The sequence below is a fragment of the Ochotona princeps genome, chromosome 17 (genome assembly GCF_030435755.1).
Source record: "Ochotona princeps isolate mOchPri1 chromosome 17, mOchPri1.hap1, whole genome shotgun sequence".
Classification (NCBI taxonomy): domain Eukaryota; kingdom Metazoa; phylum Chordata; class Mammalia; order Lagomorpha; family Ochotonidae; genus Ochotona; species Ochotona princeps.
Window position 1 is genome coordinate 17,209,467 of NC_080848.1, and position 18,382 is coordinate 17,227,848.

At 43.6% G+C, this 18,382-nt stretch overlaps 1 protein-coding gene and 1 long non-coding RNA gene across 2 annotated transcripts; one reads left to right on the forward strand and one right to left on the reverse strand.

Annotated features, from left to right (window-relative positions):
- Positions 1-2,299: 2,299 nt before the first annotated feature.
- KRT222 (keratin 222) lies at positions 2,300-11,437 on the forward strand. Its single transcript, XM_012930933.3, has 6 exons — positions 2,300-2,678; positions 7,017-7,145; positions 8,370-8,590; positions 10,393-10,469; positions 10,698-10,833; positions 11,209-11,437. The coding sequence occupies exons 1-6, from the start codon at positions 2,583-2,585 to the stop codon at positions 11,435-11,437; spliced, it is 888 nt and encodes a 295-aa protein (XP_012786387.2). The 5' UTR covers positions 2,300-2,582.
- Positions 11,438-11,979: 542 nt separating this feature from the next.
- On the reverse strand, positions 11,980-18,373 carry LOC131482402 (uncharacterized). Its single transcript, XR_009246960.1, has 3 exons — positions 17,966-18,373; positions 14,553-14,669; positions 11,980-12,117 (listed from the first exon to the last, which is right to left on the reverse strand). It is a non-coding gene; the product is annotated as an uncharacterized LOC131482402 (long non-coding RNA).
- Between the last annotated feature and the right edge of the window lie 9 nt (positions 18,374-18,382).

An 18,382-nucleotide genomic window follows, 5' to 3' on the forward strand; every position in this document is an offset into this window, starting at 1 on the left:
CAGGAACACAGCAACCTGAGCCACCACTGCTCCCTCCCAGGATGCACATCTTCAGGAAGCCAGAAATTGAATCCCAGTGCTCTGAGAGGGGATGCTGGCATCTCAGTCATTAGGCTCAAAAGCCTGTCCTGGTGGTTTTGTTTTTAATTTCTGTAGGAACCCTCCACACTGTTTTCCCTGATGGCTGCCCATCCCCATTCGCGGTGTTCCAGTCTTCCCTTTGCTCATTGTCAACACTTGCTGTCTCTTACTGTTTGGAAAAGAACCATCCTAAAAGCTGAGGTGACATTGTCCTGGCACTATCAAGTGGTGCTGAGCACTTTTCCCAACATGTGTTGATCATTTTTTTGTCTGTTTAGATCCTTTTCCCATTTCTTAATTTGGAGTATGGCTTATTTGGTTTTCTGCTACCGAGTGGGAAGAGTTTATGTGCTAGGTATTAGCCCTTATCAGATCCATGCTTTGTGAATCTTGCTTTGCAGACAGTAGGTTGCCTTTTCATGTTTTTGGATTTTTTTGCTGGGCAGAAGCTTCTGAGCTTGATGTGGTCTCACCCTCTTTCTGCTTTTGCAGCCTGGGCTTTTGGCATGGTATCCAAAGCCATCATTGCCAAGGCAAATGTCCAGGAGCTCTTCCTCCTCTATGTCTTCTTGGAGGCTTGCGGTTTCAGGTCTTATCCATTCTGCATTGATTTTTGCTCCTGGATAAGACAAAGATCTGATTTCATTCTCTTTCGCATGCAAATTCAGCTTTCTCAGTACTATTTATTGAAGAGAGCACCGAGGACAGAGTGCCCCTACAAAGCTTACACCATGTCAAGTGGGGTCACTACAGAGATGTATCCAGGTTGTCCAGAGAAAGTTATTAATCGTCTGTACCAGGACACTTGGGCCATGGCCACAGACACTCTAGCTCATCACTGCCACCCTGCAACTTCCCTATATATTCCCAGAAATGAATCCATAGTCTTCTTCTCCATCACCTCTCTTCAAAGTCAGTGCCCTCCCTCTGACGTGCTAGAACCAGGCAGAGCTCTGCCCCACCTCCATGACGCCATCATCTCATTGCATGCCCTCGGAAGGTGGGGAGCCTTGTGTAACTACTAGCCTGTGTCTTCTCATCTCTACAGGCTACAAAATGGCAGGGGGTTGCGAAGGTCAGATAGGACAACAGGGGCCCAGGTGCCTTTATTTATTTAAATATTTATTTATTTATTTATAAAAAAGGCAGATTTACAGAGAGAAGGGGAGACAGAAAGAGCTTCCATCTACTGGTTCACTCCCCAAGTAGCCACAACAGCCTGAGCTAGGCTGATCCAAGGCCAGGAGCCTGGAGCTTCTTCTGGGTCTCCTGCACAGGTGCAAGGTTCCAAGACTTTGGGCTATCCTCCACTGCTTTCCTAGGCCATTAGCAGGGAGATGGATTTGGAAGTAGAGCAGCCAGAAGTCGAAATGCAATTTGGGATGCTGGTAACGCAAGTGGAGGCTTGACCTTATGTATCGCAATGCCAACCCCTATTTCAGTTTTTCAAAGCACTGTAAGCGTTAACTGGATACGCTCAGGCTCTGTCACGATAGCCTCCTCTGCGCTACAACTTCAGAATCACATCAAGCTCTGCTGAGCAGCGGTCAGCCTGCCAGGAGCATCTGAGACAAATACAGTCACTCAGTGCTGCAATTAATGACAATGGCCCACTTAGTCAGACGATAACTTTTTCTAATTACTATCACAATAGTCAAGATTTATGGCATGATCTAATGACCTACCTCCATCTTTCTTTTTAAAAAACCCAAATGGTGAAAATAGCTGTGGGGCCCGGCAGCGTGGCCTAGCGGCTAAAAAATCCTCGCCTTGAAAGCCCCGGGATCCCATATGGGCGCCGGTTCTAACCCCGGCAGCTCCACTTCCCATCCAGCTCCCTGCTTGTGGCCTGGGAAAGCAGTCGAGGACGGCCCAATGCATTGGGACCCTGCACCCGCGTGGGAGACCCGGAAGAGGTTCCAGGTTGCTGGCATCAGATCGGCGCGCACCGGCCCGTTGCGGCTCACTTGGAGAGTGAATCATCGGGAAGATCTTCCTCTCTGTCTCTCCTGCTCTGTGTATATCTGGCTGTAATAAAATGAATAAATCTTAAAAAAAAAAAAAGAAAATAGCTGTGAAAGAAATTCTCACAATTATCTTGGGAGGAGTGAAACATAATTTTCTCTACTTTATGCCCCATTTTCTTTTTACAAAACGAATTAGCTTTTTTTTTCGTTTTACCTAAAGAGCTCCCTTTTACAGGAAACTATTGTCAGAAATGCTGGATTTTTTTTTTTCCTTTTCCTTCCTGGAGCATCTGCCCCTTCTTATTTCCGCGACAATAGGAGCAAGGAGTTTACCATCTGTTTCAAGAATGGAGTCAAAGCACAGAAATTTCCCCAGGGCCTCTGAAAACGGAGCGCTGCCTCTTTAAGGCTCCTCGGCTCCCGCTCCGGACGCCGCTGAGGACGACGCCGAGGACGCAGGCAGGGCTGGCTCTGCCGCAGCGACTCAGCCCCTCGGCGAGGTTCAGTTAGCCCCAGGTGGAGGATGGGAAAAGAATGGAACTGTCCCAGCTCCTCAATGAGATCAGGGCAAACTATGAAAAGCTCCTCACCAGCAATCAGATAGAGACCCTGCTGGCCACCAGGATCCAGGTAATGACCTCCCACAGACAGGCACCCTGCAACCTCAGGAGACAGGCAGTGCCCGCCCCATTGCTGCCCCGGCCCCTCGGTGGTACAGTATTTCCTTTTCAGTGCAGCGCCTACTGGGGAAGGGATTCCGGCCTCACCGTGTGTGGCCAGGGGACAGCGGGGAGCTACTGTGCCGGTTCTGTTTGATGGTCCGGAAGGAGGTGCTGAGTGGTGCATTTGATTTGTATTTAAGTGATGAGGTTGTTATCATACATAAAACCTGGGGTCAGCCCAGAGCAAAATGGTGCCCACTGGAACCTCTTTTAAGATGTTCCCCAGCAAGGGAGCATCTCGGGTACCCTTCAGGGGGTGATAGGATGTGGTTATTTATAGGAATGATTTCAATGACATCTTTCAAATGGCAAGACAGGAAGCATGATGAGCATGCACAGTTTCCTGGAGATAAAGCTAAGGAACATTTCGAAGGGTTTTTTTGGTTTGTTTTTAAATCATCTTTCTGAAGAGTTCAGCTTTATCCTAGATGATTAGAAATAGAAGCCAACCAAGTGTGTGGATGTGGCATTCAGAAACGGTAACAGAAATTGGTGACGACCCTCCCTCCGTTTACAGACTTTTCCTTTTGTGTTAGTATTTACTTCTAATGACAAGCTTGCAATATTGAAGTATTTTTAAAGCCAAGGAAAGCCAGTTTACATAAGAACTAAATTCTAGCATACAGATTTTTACAGTGACAAACATCACCATTAGCAATTAATTGAGGTCTCAAGCCTTTGGAAACAAATTCACAAATATTTTAGAAGCAAAGATTCTGAAATTGAAGGTGTTATTATGGGTCTACTTGTTACATTTGAGTTAAATTTTATTTTAAGCACCCAAACCTAGCAAAAAGTTTACTTAAGAACTTTGTCAAATAAATGTGTGTATATATGTATCTACATATATGTGTATGTGTGTATGTATATACATATATATTTATTGCTAGGAAATTACAGATCTTTATTCCATTAGCAGTTCCTTTTTCAGAATTTTATAACTTTTGGCTCTGGGTAACACTTCAGTCCTCATAAAGAATTCTAGATTAAGCAAAGTCACTGGGACGTCTTATTTAGGTATCGGAATGGTTGACTCATCTTTTACAAAGAGAAGGACACATAACAGATGACAATTTCTGAAAATGAGAAACCACATAAGCACTTTATTTTGCAATAGAAGAAATACAAGTTTAGTTTATAAATCACAATGCTGAAATGAAAAATGCAAATGAAAAAGTAAGGCTATAGTCAGGTTTGTTTAGAATGTTTTGTAACAAGAGACTACATTAGAGATCTTTTATGCAAAATACAGAATGTCATTTGGCATAAATTCATGAAAGTCTATCAGATTATTAGTTTCAGTTACCGACTGCCCTCCTAACAGATACCCTACAGTGAACTAAAATAACCCTCTGTATTCTCTCCCATGATTCAGCAGGTTGACCAGGCTCTCCCGCTACCTGTGACGCTGGTTGAAGCAGTCACCTTAGGCCATGACTGGGCTGAAATAGCCAAGGGGGCTCACTCGTGTTTGGCCCTGGATAGGGGAACTGCTGGAAGACTGGCTTGGATGGGAGAGATAGCTGGGCCTGTTTCTCTCTCACTCCAGGGCTGCTCCCATCTGCCCTGTTTCCCCAGCAGGGTATCCCAGCTGCTGCTGCTGCTTTTTCTCCTTCTTTTTCTCCTCCCCCATCTTCTTTCTTCTTCTTCTTCTCCTTCTTTTCCTTTAATATTTATTTATCTTTATTTATTTGAAAGGTAGAGAGAAGGAGAGAAGAAGGAAAGAGAGACAGAGATATCTTCCATTTGCTGGTTCATTCCACAAATGGCCACAACAGCCAGAACAGTGCCTATCAGAAGCCAGGAGCCATGTGCTTCTTCCAGGTCTCCCGTGTGTGTACAGAGGCCCAAGGACTTGGGCCATCCTCCGCTGCTCTCCCATGCCATCAGCAGACATCTGGACTGAAATTGGAGCAGCTGGAATTCAAACTGGTGCCCATATGGGATACCCATGCCACAGGCAGAAGTTTAGACTACTATACCATGGCACCATCCCCAATATCCCAACTTCTTTACATATTGTCCCAGTGCCCTCAAAAGCATAGAAGAAGTTATCAGGACTTCCTGAGACCCAGGCACAGCCCTGGCACAGTATCATTTCAGCCACATGCTAACCTGTTACAGCAAGATCCAGGTGAGTCCGGGGTGACCCCAGAGGGGAACCACACAGGGACATGCGCTTGGGCAGCTGTGATTCACGGGGGGGTGAGGTGGTGACATCCTGGAAGTCAAGCTACCACACAGGCCTAAGTGCTAATCTCATTCTCAAATCTAAAAGCTCAGTAGATACCAGCATATTCATGTCACAGTGTTTCAAAATCTTTGCATTCTCTTTTGTAACTTCCTTCGCACCTGTTGCTTGCTGCATAACTTTGCCAAGCTGAAGCTAAGAACAAGTTACAAGAAATCCAAAAGACATGTATAAATTTTCTTCTTTTTTTTAAGATTCATTTATTGATTTGAGAGAATTGCAGAGGAGAGAGGGAAAGACAGAGAGATCTTCCATCTGTTGGTTCTCTCCCCACGTGACCGCCATTGCCAGATAAAGGCCTGACCAAAGGCAGAAGCCAGGAGCTTCTCCCAGGTCTCCCAGGTGGGTATAAAGGCCCAAGTTAATGAATTTTTTTTCCTATAATATCTTGTCCCTAATTTTACTCATAGATTTTCATTGGTTCTAGTTTCCTTCTAGAAAAAAATATTGTATGATCAAATTAAATTTATAACTTTTTAATGTCTTTTTATAAGCACATTGAGAAGTTACATTATTTTTGCTCCAAAATACTGATCAGCTGTATGTATTGGTCCAGCTATTCTTGGGGCAAAATGTCAAAAATTTTGGCTGCGAGTACATTCTTTTAATTCCTGCATCAGCATTAAAACATTTAGCGGTGGGGACCCAGCACTGTGACACAGCACACGAGTCCTCTGTGTGCAGCACCAGCATCCCATATGAGTGCTGGTTCAAGCCCTGGCTGCTCCACTTCCAAGCCCGCTCCTTGCTTGTGGCCTGGGAAAGCAGTGGAGGATGGCCCAAGTCCTTGGGCCCCTGTACCCATTTGAGAGATCCAGAAGAAGCTCCTGGCTTCAAACTGGCCAGCTCAGGGCAGCACAGTCATTTGGGGAATGAACCAATGTATGGACAATCTCTCTCTCTCTCTCTCCTCTTCCTATAAAACCTGTTTCAAATAAAAAAGAAATAAATCTTATTAAAAACACACTTAATGATCACTTTAAAATATTCTCATTTCTTAAGATGAAGCCATTTTTTTTTGTTACTACCCCAGATATACAATAGTAATGTGCTTTCTAAAATGGCAAATCAACAGTGGATTGTCTTAATACAGTCAATTTTAGAACTTTAATGTCTGTGATCACTTCATTCTCTAATTAGCACAGGCATACTTCGGAAAAACAGCAGCTTCAGTTTCAGACCGCTTTAAGAAGCTGTAATAATGCAATTCCCAGCACTATTTGCACCCTGTCCACACACCTGCCCACAGACTGGCTCAACCTGACACATGTAGCTATTTACCTGCTCCTGTAAAGCAGCCTACAGGAACCCGAGGGGGCAGGGAGGGTAGATGCTGTGGCACAGTGCTCCTGCTGCCATCCCGCATCCCACGTCAGGGCACCTGAGGTTGAATCCCACCTTCACTTCTGATGTAGCTTCATGGTCACACACACCTGGCATGCAGTAGAGGATGACTCAGGTGTTTAGATTACTGCCAGCCACATGAGACACCTGGACTGTTTCTGGCTCCCAGGTTTACTCCAGTGCAGGTATCTGGGCAGTGACTCAACAGATAGAAGGCTGATTTCTGTCTCTAGGTCTATCTGTCCCTCTCTCTCTGTCCTTCTGCCTTTCAACTAAATAAAATATATATATTTTTAAAAGTGACCTTTAAAAAAATTAGGGAGTAAATATCCAATCTTTCCTCCTTAACAAACCACAAATAATGGAAACCTGAGAAGCAGAGATCATAAATTCCAGTCCTACAAATGGTTTCTTTTCATTAAAATAGATACTTTTCCATATTTCACACATTGTCCTTGCTGGGGAGGACTGTGAAATCATCTTACATGGGGGAGCCGAGTTGAGAACCCAGCTGACTTCCTCCCACCTTCAACCATCAGTGACCAAGCCTCAGAATACTCACTTTCCTCTACTCTTTGTAATTGCTCTGAAACATCTCATTTTCAAGAGCACTCTTGCTTTTGCGTGTCATTGCTATTGGCTCTCTTACAGTTAGAAGAAGACCTAAACAAGAAAATGGACAAAGATGAAGAGGCTTTGAGGGCAGCTCAAGCAGAACTCAAGGAAGCCCGACGCCAGTGGCACCACCTGCAGGTGGAAATCGAGTCTCTCCATGCCGTGGTAAGTGTCCTCTCCCAGCAGCTGGCCCTGCACCCTCCAGGTGTTGCTGGGCAACAGGAAAGGGATGGTGTCCATTCACCCACCAATCACTATGAGAGTCTGACAGCCAAGGCTGCTGGGTCCCATCCCTGTTTCCCGTCCAGTGCCTCCAGGGCCTGTGACCAACACACAGGGTTTGGCTGGCATGTCCCAGGGCTTCCCTGATCATCTAAGGTGGAAAAAGAGTTTGTTCGGGATTTCAATGCTTAACAGAGGGAGGGTCCTTCACTAAAGTCACTGAGAGTTCCCATAAAAAAGTTATAAGTACTTCCCTAAAATACCTCTTATAAGCAGCCTTCTCTGGCTCTGATAGCTAATCTACTATATTTTCGATTTAAAAAAAAAAAAAAAAACAGAATGATAGTAAGTTAATCGTACTGTAGAGGAATTAATACCGGGTTCCTTTAAAATATCAGTAATTATAATGTTTATGGGCAAATGATGGTTTTCCATTCAGTTATTGTTCATAGTCATTTCCTATATTCCCAATTGTTATTTTTGCCTTTTGCTTGCTAAACTTCTTATTTGATGAAGCAGTAAGCCTTCTACTATAATGTAAATTTAAAATATATGATTTCAAATACTAAACACACAAGAAAGGAGAGAAGGAGGTAAGATGGAAGGGAGATGGGAGGAGAGGTGGAGGAAGAAAATATAATTAGATTCTTAGAATTGTGTCTATGAACTATAAAAATCTGTTAAAAACTAAAGATTTCTTTAAATAAAATGAAAAAATTTATAACAAACTTTCGAGCCAAGTACATACAGATTTTTTTAATGGATCATAAGTAAAGCTATTGGGAAACATTTCTTGCCTAAGTGAGATCCATTATTGTGGTATTTCTAAAAATGCACTTATTTGAGAGGCAGATGTAGACAAATCTTCCATTGGTGGTCCATTCCCAAATGTCCACAACAGCAGAGGGCTGGCCAGGCCAAAGCAAGAGCCTAAGAACCCAAACCAGTTCTCCCAAGTGGGTGGTGGGAGCCCAACCACGTGAGCCAACACTGCTGTCTCCCAGGAACTGCTCCAGCAGGAAGCTGGAGTCAAAAGCCAGAACCAGGGATCAAACCCAGGCACTCAACTGCTAGACAACAAGAAAACTAGCACACAACAGAATGGAGGGAGACACTGCAGGTCAGATTTCAGGCCCTGAGTCACCGATGAGGTTCCCTACCAAACAGGAGCGGGGCCTTGAGAACTCCCTGCAGGCCAGCGAGCAGCACCACCAGACGCAGCTGCAGGACCTGGAGGCTGTGATCGGAGGCCTGGAAAAAGAGCTGCAGGAGGTCCGGCGCGGTGTGGAGAGGCAGCTGCAGGCGCACGAGCTGCTTCTCAACACCAAAATGAGGCTGGAACAGGAGATCGCCACCTACCGTCGCCTCCTGGAAGGGGAGGAAATCAGGTACCTACTTAGTGACTAGGGCGGAGGGACTCGGAGCCCGCATCGCCGCGGTGTCCTGGCCCAGCACCTGTCAGCGTGGGTGGGTGTATGCAGCCCCTCTCAGGGTGTGTGTGTGTACAGCCCCTCTCAGGGAGTGTGGTGTGGGGGGGGGGAGTGGGTATGGGTGTGTGTGTGTGTGTGTGTGCAGCCCCTCTGGGAGTGTGGGGTGTGTGTGTGTGTGTGTGTGTGCAGCCCCGCAGCCCCTCTGGGAGTGTGGTGTGTGTGTGTGTGTGTGTGTGTGTGTGTGCAGCCCCTCTCTGGGAGTGTGGTGTGTGTGGGGGGGTGGGTATGGGTGTGTATGTGGGGGGAGTGGGTATGGGGGTGTGTGTGTGTTTGTGTGTGCAGCCCCTCTCAGGGTATGCGTGGTGTGTGTGTTGCCAAGGACGTGGCAGACACTCTCTCCACCCTGCTAAGATTGGGACCACATGGCCAAAGTCAGCCAGAACTATGCACAAACAGTGCTTGATCGCTACCAGATTGGACCTTGCTTGACTTTCTCACTTTCTCGAAGGACTATCCTGGGACCCCTCATGCCAGCACAAGCTCTCTCTATTATATAGCAGATAGCACAATGATTATTATCACAGGAATGTATCACACTGGAAAGTGATACTGTTTGGAGTCATGGTTTGACTTCCAAATGTTCTGATAAGAAAAGGTATTCGTTCACACAGTACCCAAATCACTGACCAGGTCTTCTCAAGGCACCTACCAAGGCTCCTGGTTTCCATAACAAGAAACCTTTGCTTTCCCTTGAATCCTGAATCCATTACAAAACTAGAGGAAGTGACACAAGCCTGCAGAAAGTCCTCACATACACTAACACCTCCAAAATTTAAAAACAAGCGAAAAAGAGAAAGTATGCTCCCTCAGTGCGTGACCTCGAGCTAGCTTACCTCCCTGTGCCTGCACAGTCTCATCTGGAAAATGGGAACAGTAATTACTCCTCCCTCGTAGGGTTGCTGTGAGGATGGGATGAGCTTCTAGTGTTGACAAAGTGCTTAAAGCAACATCTGGCATTTGAGCTCAGGGAACTTTAAAAGTGTGGAAAGTGACATCAAAAGATGTTTTAGTTCAAAAACTTGTGAAATCCATGCACACTCATAAGTCCTTTGTAACCATATAGTTACAGTTAGATATAGCGTATATGGAAGCATATATAACTAAATAAAATATATGGTTGTGAAGCTTTTTTAATTCCTAAGCATTTATGATGCACATAACAATGTTTAAAACAATCATCTGTAAATTTTAACTTCTAATCAAGCAATATGTTGATGAATTAGTCTTTAATATTCTTATATTAACAAACTTAAATGTTTTATAATGCTCTGTTAAACTTATGCAGGAAGCCACCAAATTACAAGCAAGTAACTCGTGTGTCTACTACCCTAGACTGAGAAGTAAAATATTTCCAGTGTCACTGAAACTCCAGAAACACCTAGACCACTTCCCACAATCCAGTCTTTGACCTACTTGTCTTTGACCTACTTGACCTGACTCCTGAATTTGATGCTCATTCTTCGATTCTTTGATAGTCAGCAATAGGTACCTGTAAGCAATGGATGAAGTTTTGTGTTCTTTTAACCTTTGTACAAGTAGCTGCCACTTCTTTTATCACTCCATGTTATCTGGGGAGATTCTTCCACAAAGAAACACTTTAGCACTGTTTCTTTGCATTGTCATACAATCTATCTGTGCTCGTTTGTTTCAATTATTTGTCCACTGAAATGTTACTCCTATAACATTCTCTCTGATTTCAGATATTATGGTTGTATCCAAGGTGAGAAAAAAGACCAAAAACCTGGCACAAGCAGAGTGGGGTTTGTTTTACCTTCAGGTGAGTGACTGAAGTAACACTTGACCAAAAGAGAGAGAGAGAGAAACAAATAAAATTAAAAAGAAAAAAAAAACTTACCCAAAAAGTTCAATGCTATTTCTGGGATTTTAAGCAAAATAAGTGCTTTAAAATAGAAAGACCTAGCAGTATCTGAATAAAAGTTTGACATACAACTTTTCTGGGAGCAGTACATCAATGATTTAACATATTATTAATAACATTTCACAGCCATCATAAATGAAATCTCTTTCTCAACAAAACTCCCACCAAAGTATGAGAATGAAAATGTGGACAGCGTGACCAGACAGGCGGTGCTGGATGGAAATGTCGTGAAGGACAGCACTGAAGCGCACGGCACCATTCAGTAAGTGAAACAACCGGGACCCGCAAGTCACCAAAAACCCACAAAATGAAGTGAACCACAATCAGATAATTTCCAAATTTTGCTTTTATAGGAGTTTTATTCTGACAACATAAACACATAGATAGGCAAAATGCAAATCGAAGCATAAACAATCCTCAGTTCACCAGTTTTCTAAAAATCCTAACCAAAATGTGAGAATGCGATAGGAATCCTATAGCATTCCTTAGAAACTATAATCACGCAGTTCCTGAAGTATGTAAGCTACAAATCCGGTAAATTTTTCAGTTTCTTTTTCGTAACTCTGCCATGCATGCATCCAATCTATTTTTTTTTTAATTGATTTGTCATATTGAAAAACCTGTTTTCTCATTTCAGGACCGAGAAGGTAGACGAAATGATCAAAGAATGGGAAGGCTCTTTCTTTAAAGATAACCCTCGGTTAAGGAAAAAATCCGTTTCTCTTCGATTTGATCTTCACTTAGCAGCCACGGATGAAGGTTGCTTCCAGACTCAGCAGGATAACCTGCCGGACATCGAGGTCAGGCTCATCATGAGGAGATCCTGCAGCATCCCCTCCATCAAGCCTCCGTCCGCAACCACTTAACCCCAAGACCACAGGGGCTCACTTCAAACGTGACATTCACATGGACCAAGGTGGGCATTGCTGAACTCCTTCTGTCCCAAATGGTAAGCCACTAAATACATGTGGGTGATGTTACCCCATGTGTGGGTCTCTTCAGAGAAAAAAAATATATACAGTAAGGGACATTCTCTGAATCCATTTATGGATTTTTTTTTCTTGAGAGGGGAAGCCTAAAAATAAAACCAGATATCACTTCATTTTCCATTTTTATTTATTCTCTAAATAGTTTTTTTTCCCTTTGAAATTTTATCAGGGACTTTAGTAGGATGCTACCTTAATTACATCCTTTAACCACACTCAGTAGTTGACTGACCTGAGGAAAAGAATGGTTGGGATAGGATTGTATTATGTTAAGATTCACAATGAGTTATCACAATCCACGACTGATGCAAGTTTAAAAATGTGTTCTACCTGAAAAACGAAAAAGGGGGGCAACTGGACACCCACCTTTAGAAGAGGGACTATTCCCTCACTCAGGCTTCTTCCTTAAATGAGGAGAAATAGAGTTCTTTCCCCTGAGCAATACTGAGCAAGCTACCGAACCCATGACATGATGATCCAACAAGATGAAATTCAACTGTATCTCACAGATTTTTGTAATCGGTATCTGATTTCCAGAATGACTGCTTTATTCAGAGAACCTTGGGAAAGAAACAGAGGGGAAGGTGGGAGGAAAAGGAGGAAGGAAGGATAAAGGAAATCAGGCCAGCTGCACCTGCGCACACACACAACTCCAACATGAGAATAAACTGAACCCCTAGTTACGACAGCCACAGGGTCCCCGATCTCCTAGCATCCCTGTTCTTCCATGTGTAAAGTCACATGAGACTAGGTTATTTCCTAAGAGCTTCAGATAAAGTACTATGTGAAGTATTATATAAATATTCCTTACACTCATGTATGTGATTAAGATAACAGTATTGTTATCTTAACTAAAAGTATGTGCCAGATTGGTTTTCAGTTGTTCTAACTGTAATGAATATGGATGGAAAATATATTTGTGAGTAAATGGAGGTACTGTTGCAGTTTTTAAAACAATAATTTAAGACCTTAAAAGATACCTGTTTAAAAAAAAAAAACAGGTATTTGTAGACTACTGAATTTTTTTCTAAGCAGAAGAAAAAATGCTTGAGCATAACTCACCAAACTTTTTTCCCGCTTAAGTATCACGTAAGGGCTACTGCTGTTGGCATTAGTGTACAGCTTGTACAGCCTTTAAAATCTCCCTCTCTCCCTCTGATATATCTATATCTCTATCAGATATGTCAGGAAAATAACATGTTTTAAACAGCGGCAAACTATGTTAAATCATGTTTAACAGAGATACAAAGTTTTAGATTTTCTTTCAATTACTTCAGATTCCTTTTGGCGTGACTTATTCTATTTTGTGAAAAGGGATGATTTTGTTTTGTCAAACAGCATGTTAAGTGCTTATTCTTGCATAAGCATCTGACCCTAAAATACATTCTATACATAAGTACGTCTTCGTAAATATCAGTTAGAGGTTACTGACCTTACTGAAGCATTAGAAATGCAGTTGTATTGCTATTGTACTAAAGCAAGTGTACTCCTCATTGATGACCACAAGGAGCAATGTGTCTAGTGCAACCCGCTGCAGTGCTGGGCATCATGAATGTATGTATGCACCTGCTTGTTACAGTAATTCCACTAGTGGCTACTGTGTGTCTAACATGTACATCTTAAAATACAGTACTTGAATTTATATCAAAGTTTTATTTGCTTTGGGGCATTTAAAATTAGGATATGAATTTATCACAGTAAATGATACTGCTACAATTTTAAAGATTGAAACATGAACCGAAAACTACATTGTATTCGAGTTTGATATGTAGATGTTTCAGTTCTTATACCTCTGCATAGCTAAGCAAAACAAAGAATTAATTGTTCCAATATGGTTGGCTCTCTTGGGGAATAAAGAAAATTATAATAATGGTAGACAGGTAATAGTTTTTAATTTGTTTTACAAAAGAAACATTCATTAAGAGTGGTATGTTAATATTTTGTTCTAATTTTAAAAATCAACATAATCCCATAATTCGAGGAAAAGCATAGCAATGGTGTCCATTAAAGGAAGCCATTAGTTCAGAGTGCCACTTCATGCTCTGGGCTCAGCACGCTTATACATAATCGCTAATCCACATAATCTTACAAAATGAATAGCATTATTTTTTGTTTTCTTTCAAGATAAAAAGTAATGTCCTTCAGTCTCTCTAAATTATTTCCAATGCATGCTTCCCAAATCAAACATAAAACCAATGACTCATTCCAATTGCTAATAACCAGATCCAAGGCCTGGCTCTGTCACAGATTAACCATAACCACACAGAATCACTTTAAATTGACTGAACTAATCTTTTACACTTGAAAACAAAAGGAAAGGTGATGATTGCTAATGATTCCTAACTATGCCTATCTTAAAAATCATTTGAAATAATATACATATACTCAAATACAGAGTACTATTTGAAAGAAAACTGAGAATGAAAAATTTGTAAGAATTATAGTTGACAAGGATAAAGAGTTTAAAATACAACAGGTGATAAAATGTTTAATTCTTCAGTTTGTGGTCCTCCGAAATTATTCTTTACCAGTAAGTTATCCAATGTGACTTGTTCTACTCTGGTAGTTTTTAAAGTACAAAAATGTCCTCTTAATAAATACTACTTAAGGCACTAAGTTTTGTGATAATTTATTTTTTGGTAATATACAACTAATAATAAATGTAAGCATTTTTCATTGGTTCACTAAAAAGTTTTATCATTTGTCTTTTCATTTGTTTTTAATAATACAGGCTACGTTAAACATTCTTAAATATCATAAGTTTTTTAAAAATCACCTAAATTTGAAAATTTTACATGAAAATTTACTATGGTCTAGGTCAAAATCAAACTTTGGATAACTAATAGGCATATTTACATTATTCAAATTGTCAGCACATGAGATCAAACGAAAGCCTGTTCACAGAGAATTCTAAGCTGGTCAGTTAAAGGCAGCCTACACTTGGATTACCAATGTTCATAGACATCACTACAAATAAAAGTTGTGAAATAACTACCAGGCTTTCCAGGTTTCCATCACACACTTACTGTAGACCACATTGGCAAGATTTTTCTGTAGAAGTTCAGATGGCAAATATTTCAGGCAATTAGGGTGTGCAACTCTGCCTAGGTAGCTGCAGGTAATCATGGGTGACATATAAGTGAGAGGGTGTGGCTACATCCAGATAGAACCTATTTACAAGAACAGGAGGTGGCCCAGGCTGGCCCCGCCCCTGATACTCTCACTGGGTAACAGATTTAGTATTCTCCCAGTTCATGCCGTATTCATGCACATTCATCCCTCCCCAGACCCTGGGTCAGAACTCATCTCACAAATCCACAAGGTCATTTGGAGTGCAACCCAGAAGATGGCAAGAAGCAAACCATTCCATAAGACCAAGTCCTCCAGGATTTCTCAGATTCTACAGAACACTCTGAACCACAGGGCTCCAGCACTGCACAACCACTTCTGGCAATAAAAGCTGAATACCCTCCCCCCAAGCCCCGCCGCAAGAAATGGGGAGAACATTTGCCTAATTTCAAAATGCAAAAAAAAAAAATCACCATTTCACTTATAATCAGACTTTTAGACCTATTTGGCTTTGGTGGAGCTCTAGTCTCCCTTTCCCTGTCAAAAATGGGAGAAATCCATATACAAACCCACATCCATGGAGCCCACAGTGGTGCAGCACATTAAGCCTACATTTGGACATCAGCATCCCAGTGGTTTTTTCCAAGTCCAAGCTCTGTTTTTGATCCAGCTTCCTGCTAATGTGCACCCTGGCAGGTGCTGGTCCAAGCACTTCATCCTGAACACTTCCCTGGGAGACCAAGATAGCGTTCCTGGCCCAGATCTGGCTTGACAAAACCTGACTGCTGCAGCCATTTGGGAAATGAACCAACAGATTGAAGTGCTTTCTCTCTCTTTTAAATATTAAGTAAACTTTTTCAAAAAAAAAACTTCAAAGATACTACAAACACAAGCCATGACTCAATGATTTATTCAAAATCTGAATCACAGGCCTGTGAAAATCTAATGCCACTACTAACTCTCCATGTGCAAAGAAAAGCACATAAAAATTGTAAATAATCTGAAAAGGGACTACAGACTTCCTAGAGCCAATTCCTGGAATAGTAGGTATCTAAGAACTTCAGGTTTTTCCTTTTTCTCTGTCTTCTCCATGTTGCTTCTCCTTTTCCATAGTTTTCTTTCTGCCCCTAATTCTGTCCCACTTACCATTTTCTTCCCAATGTACCAAGACAACAACCCCAAGAAACCTGGGTTTGAAACCTAGTTTAATCTCTTATTAGCCTTAGCTTCTCTCTTTCTCTTTCTTTCTCTCTTTCTCCTGCTAAGATTTATCTACTTATTTGAAATTCAGAGTCAGCGAGAGGGAGTGAGACAAAGATATGTTCCATCCATTGGTCCACTCCCCAAATGGCCACAATGACTGGGGATGGGCCAGGCTGAAACTCCATATAGGTCTCCCAAGTGGGCAACAGGGACCCAAGCACATGAACCATCTTTCATGGCCTTTCCTGGCACACCAGCAGGAAACTGGATCAGAAGTGGAGCAACAGAGACTTGAACCAATGCTTACATGGGATGCCAGCAGGACATGCTGCAGCTTAACCTGCTGTGTTACCAGGCAGGCCCCTGGCTTCCGTCCTGAGAGGAGAACCCCAAGCATGTGTAAGTAGTAGTGTCAAGGACATAAACAGCTCACATGAATTCTCTGGATCTCATTCCCAGAAAGAAAATCCAAATCCTATGGCCCACGACTCTCTGGGGTTTACCACTTGGTGGATGTGAAAGGCAATGGTAACCATAGTTACCTTACTTTAAACAGCTGTATAAATACTGCTATCGCTATTGTCTAGGAATAACCATGATTCCCCAAGTCTGTCTCCTGGGCTCCAAAAACACCCTTGGACAGGAATATTGTTCGATCTGGCTTTTCTTTCTTTTTTTTTTTTTTAGATTTTTTAAATTTATTTTTATTGGAAAGGTGGATATACAGAGAGGAGGAGAGACAGAGAGGAAGATCTTCTGCCTTTCGTCTGATGGTTCACTCCCCAAGCAGCCGCAATGGCTGAAGCTGAGCCAATCCATAGCCAGGAGCCAGGAGCTTCTTCCGGGTCTCCAACACGGGTGCAGGGTCCCAAAGCTTTGGGCCATCCTCGACTGCATTCCCAGGCTACAGACAGGGAGCTGGATGGGAAGTGGGGCCACCGGGATTAGAACCAGCGCCCACATGGGATCCCAGTGCGTTCAAGGCAAGGACTTTAACCACTAGGTTATCGTGCCGATCCCCGATCTGGCATTTTAAGGAGAAAAAAACTTAGTGTAGGTAAGAGTTTCGTGTGCTTGGTACTTCATCCTTCAGTTTAAAAATCTTCAGGATCAGCTAGTCTCTCCTGCCTACTTGACTCCTTTCTTAATGTATAACATTTGTAGGACTTGAAGACCTAAGCCAGGCACGAGTCATACACATATTGATTGTGTAAATAATGGGCACACAAAGGAACCTGCACTGCTGATGATGTTCAAAGTCCCTGCCTCTGGAAGCATTCATGCTGTGCAGACAGCAAACCACATATGAAGGCAAAATGAATGGGGTGCTGGATGGGACCAAGTGCTACACAAACAACATGGCCGGGAACAGAGAGTTGGTCCAAGAACGGGCTGGCACTTTAAGTGGGTCTGAGAGACCTTGTAAAAAGGTGACCTTCGCGTAAAGCCCAGGTGAGCCAGGGCACCAATATCACAGCTCCCCTTCAAGCCCTCCCCCCGCCTGCCCCCTGCATACCACCACCCTTTGCCCCCTGCAGCAAGTATGGTTCCCAGCAGGCAAGACTGCAGCGTTTCCTCAAAGGCCTCCTGCATCTAGAGATGCCACAACCGAGCATCTTCCAACTGCCCTGGTCCAGTCCTCCCCAGGAAACCCCAAAGGCAGGGGTGAAACCAGGTCCAAACAGCCAAAGCTGGAGTCCCGACTAGGCCCTTCCAGCAATTTCCATCCGTCTTTTAATGCTTTCCTGTGCAAACGCGACATCATCTGTAACACCTCTTAGACTGTCCCTTAGCCCCTACAGACTTCTTTGGTCTCCCCTACCCTACTCCCCGGAGCCAATATTCTCTTGAGCCTCTTTCACACTGGCGGGGCAGATGGTGGTTCCAGTTGTCCCTGCTGGGTCACTGGCTAGCAATTCGGCTCACCAACTGGGCGAGGCCCTAACACCTCGGCTACCTGCTCCAGGAAACAAACATCCTCATTATTTGGTAGATCGGAGCCCTAGCCGGAGTAGACCAGAAAGCTGCCTCGTATTTTGTGCATCCGGTCAAGGGTCAAGGCCTTTTAGCAGGCACTGGCTACTGGCAAGACTGACCAGTGCAGGCCACGGAACCTTCATTCCCAATGCCTCCTACCACCACTGGAGGTGACACACACAGATGGACAGACGGGCTTAGGTCCCCTGGACTAGTAAGAGGCAGGTGGAGCACTGATGGGGCGGGGACACACTGCAGGGCCTCACAAGGACACGGCTGAGCCAGATCCCAAAGGGCAAAGGAGACGAAGTGGTACCAGGGGAGCGCAGAGGCGAAGGCGGCTCAGGGGAGGCAGGGACCCGCGAGCACCCTCGGCTCGGAAACCTGAGGCTGCTACGCCCGCAAAGCACCACCGAGACCCCAGAAGCGCCGCAAGCCGAGGTCCTACTGCTCACACCGACGCCGAGACAGCCGGAAGCGCCGGCGGGGACGGCCGCGGTCGGAGCCCGAGTCCGCCCGGCCTCACCCTGGAGCGACTCCTGCGTCCCCCGGCCCCACGCGCGGAAGCCGAGGCCA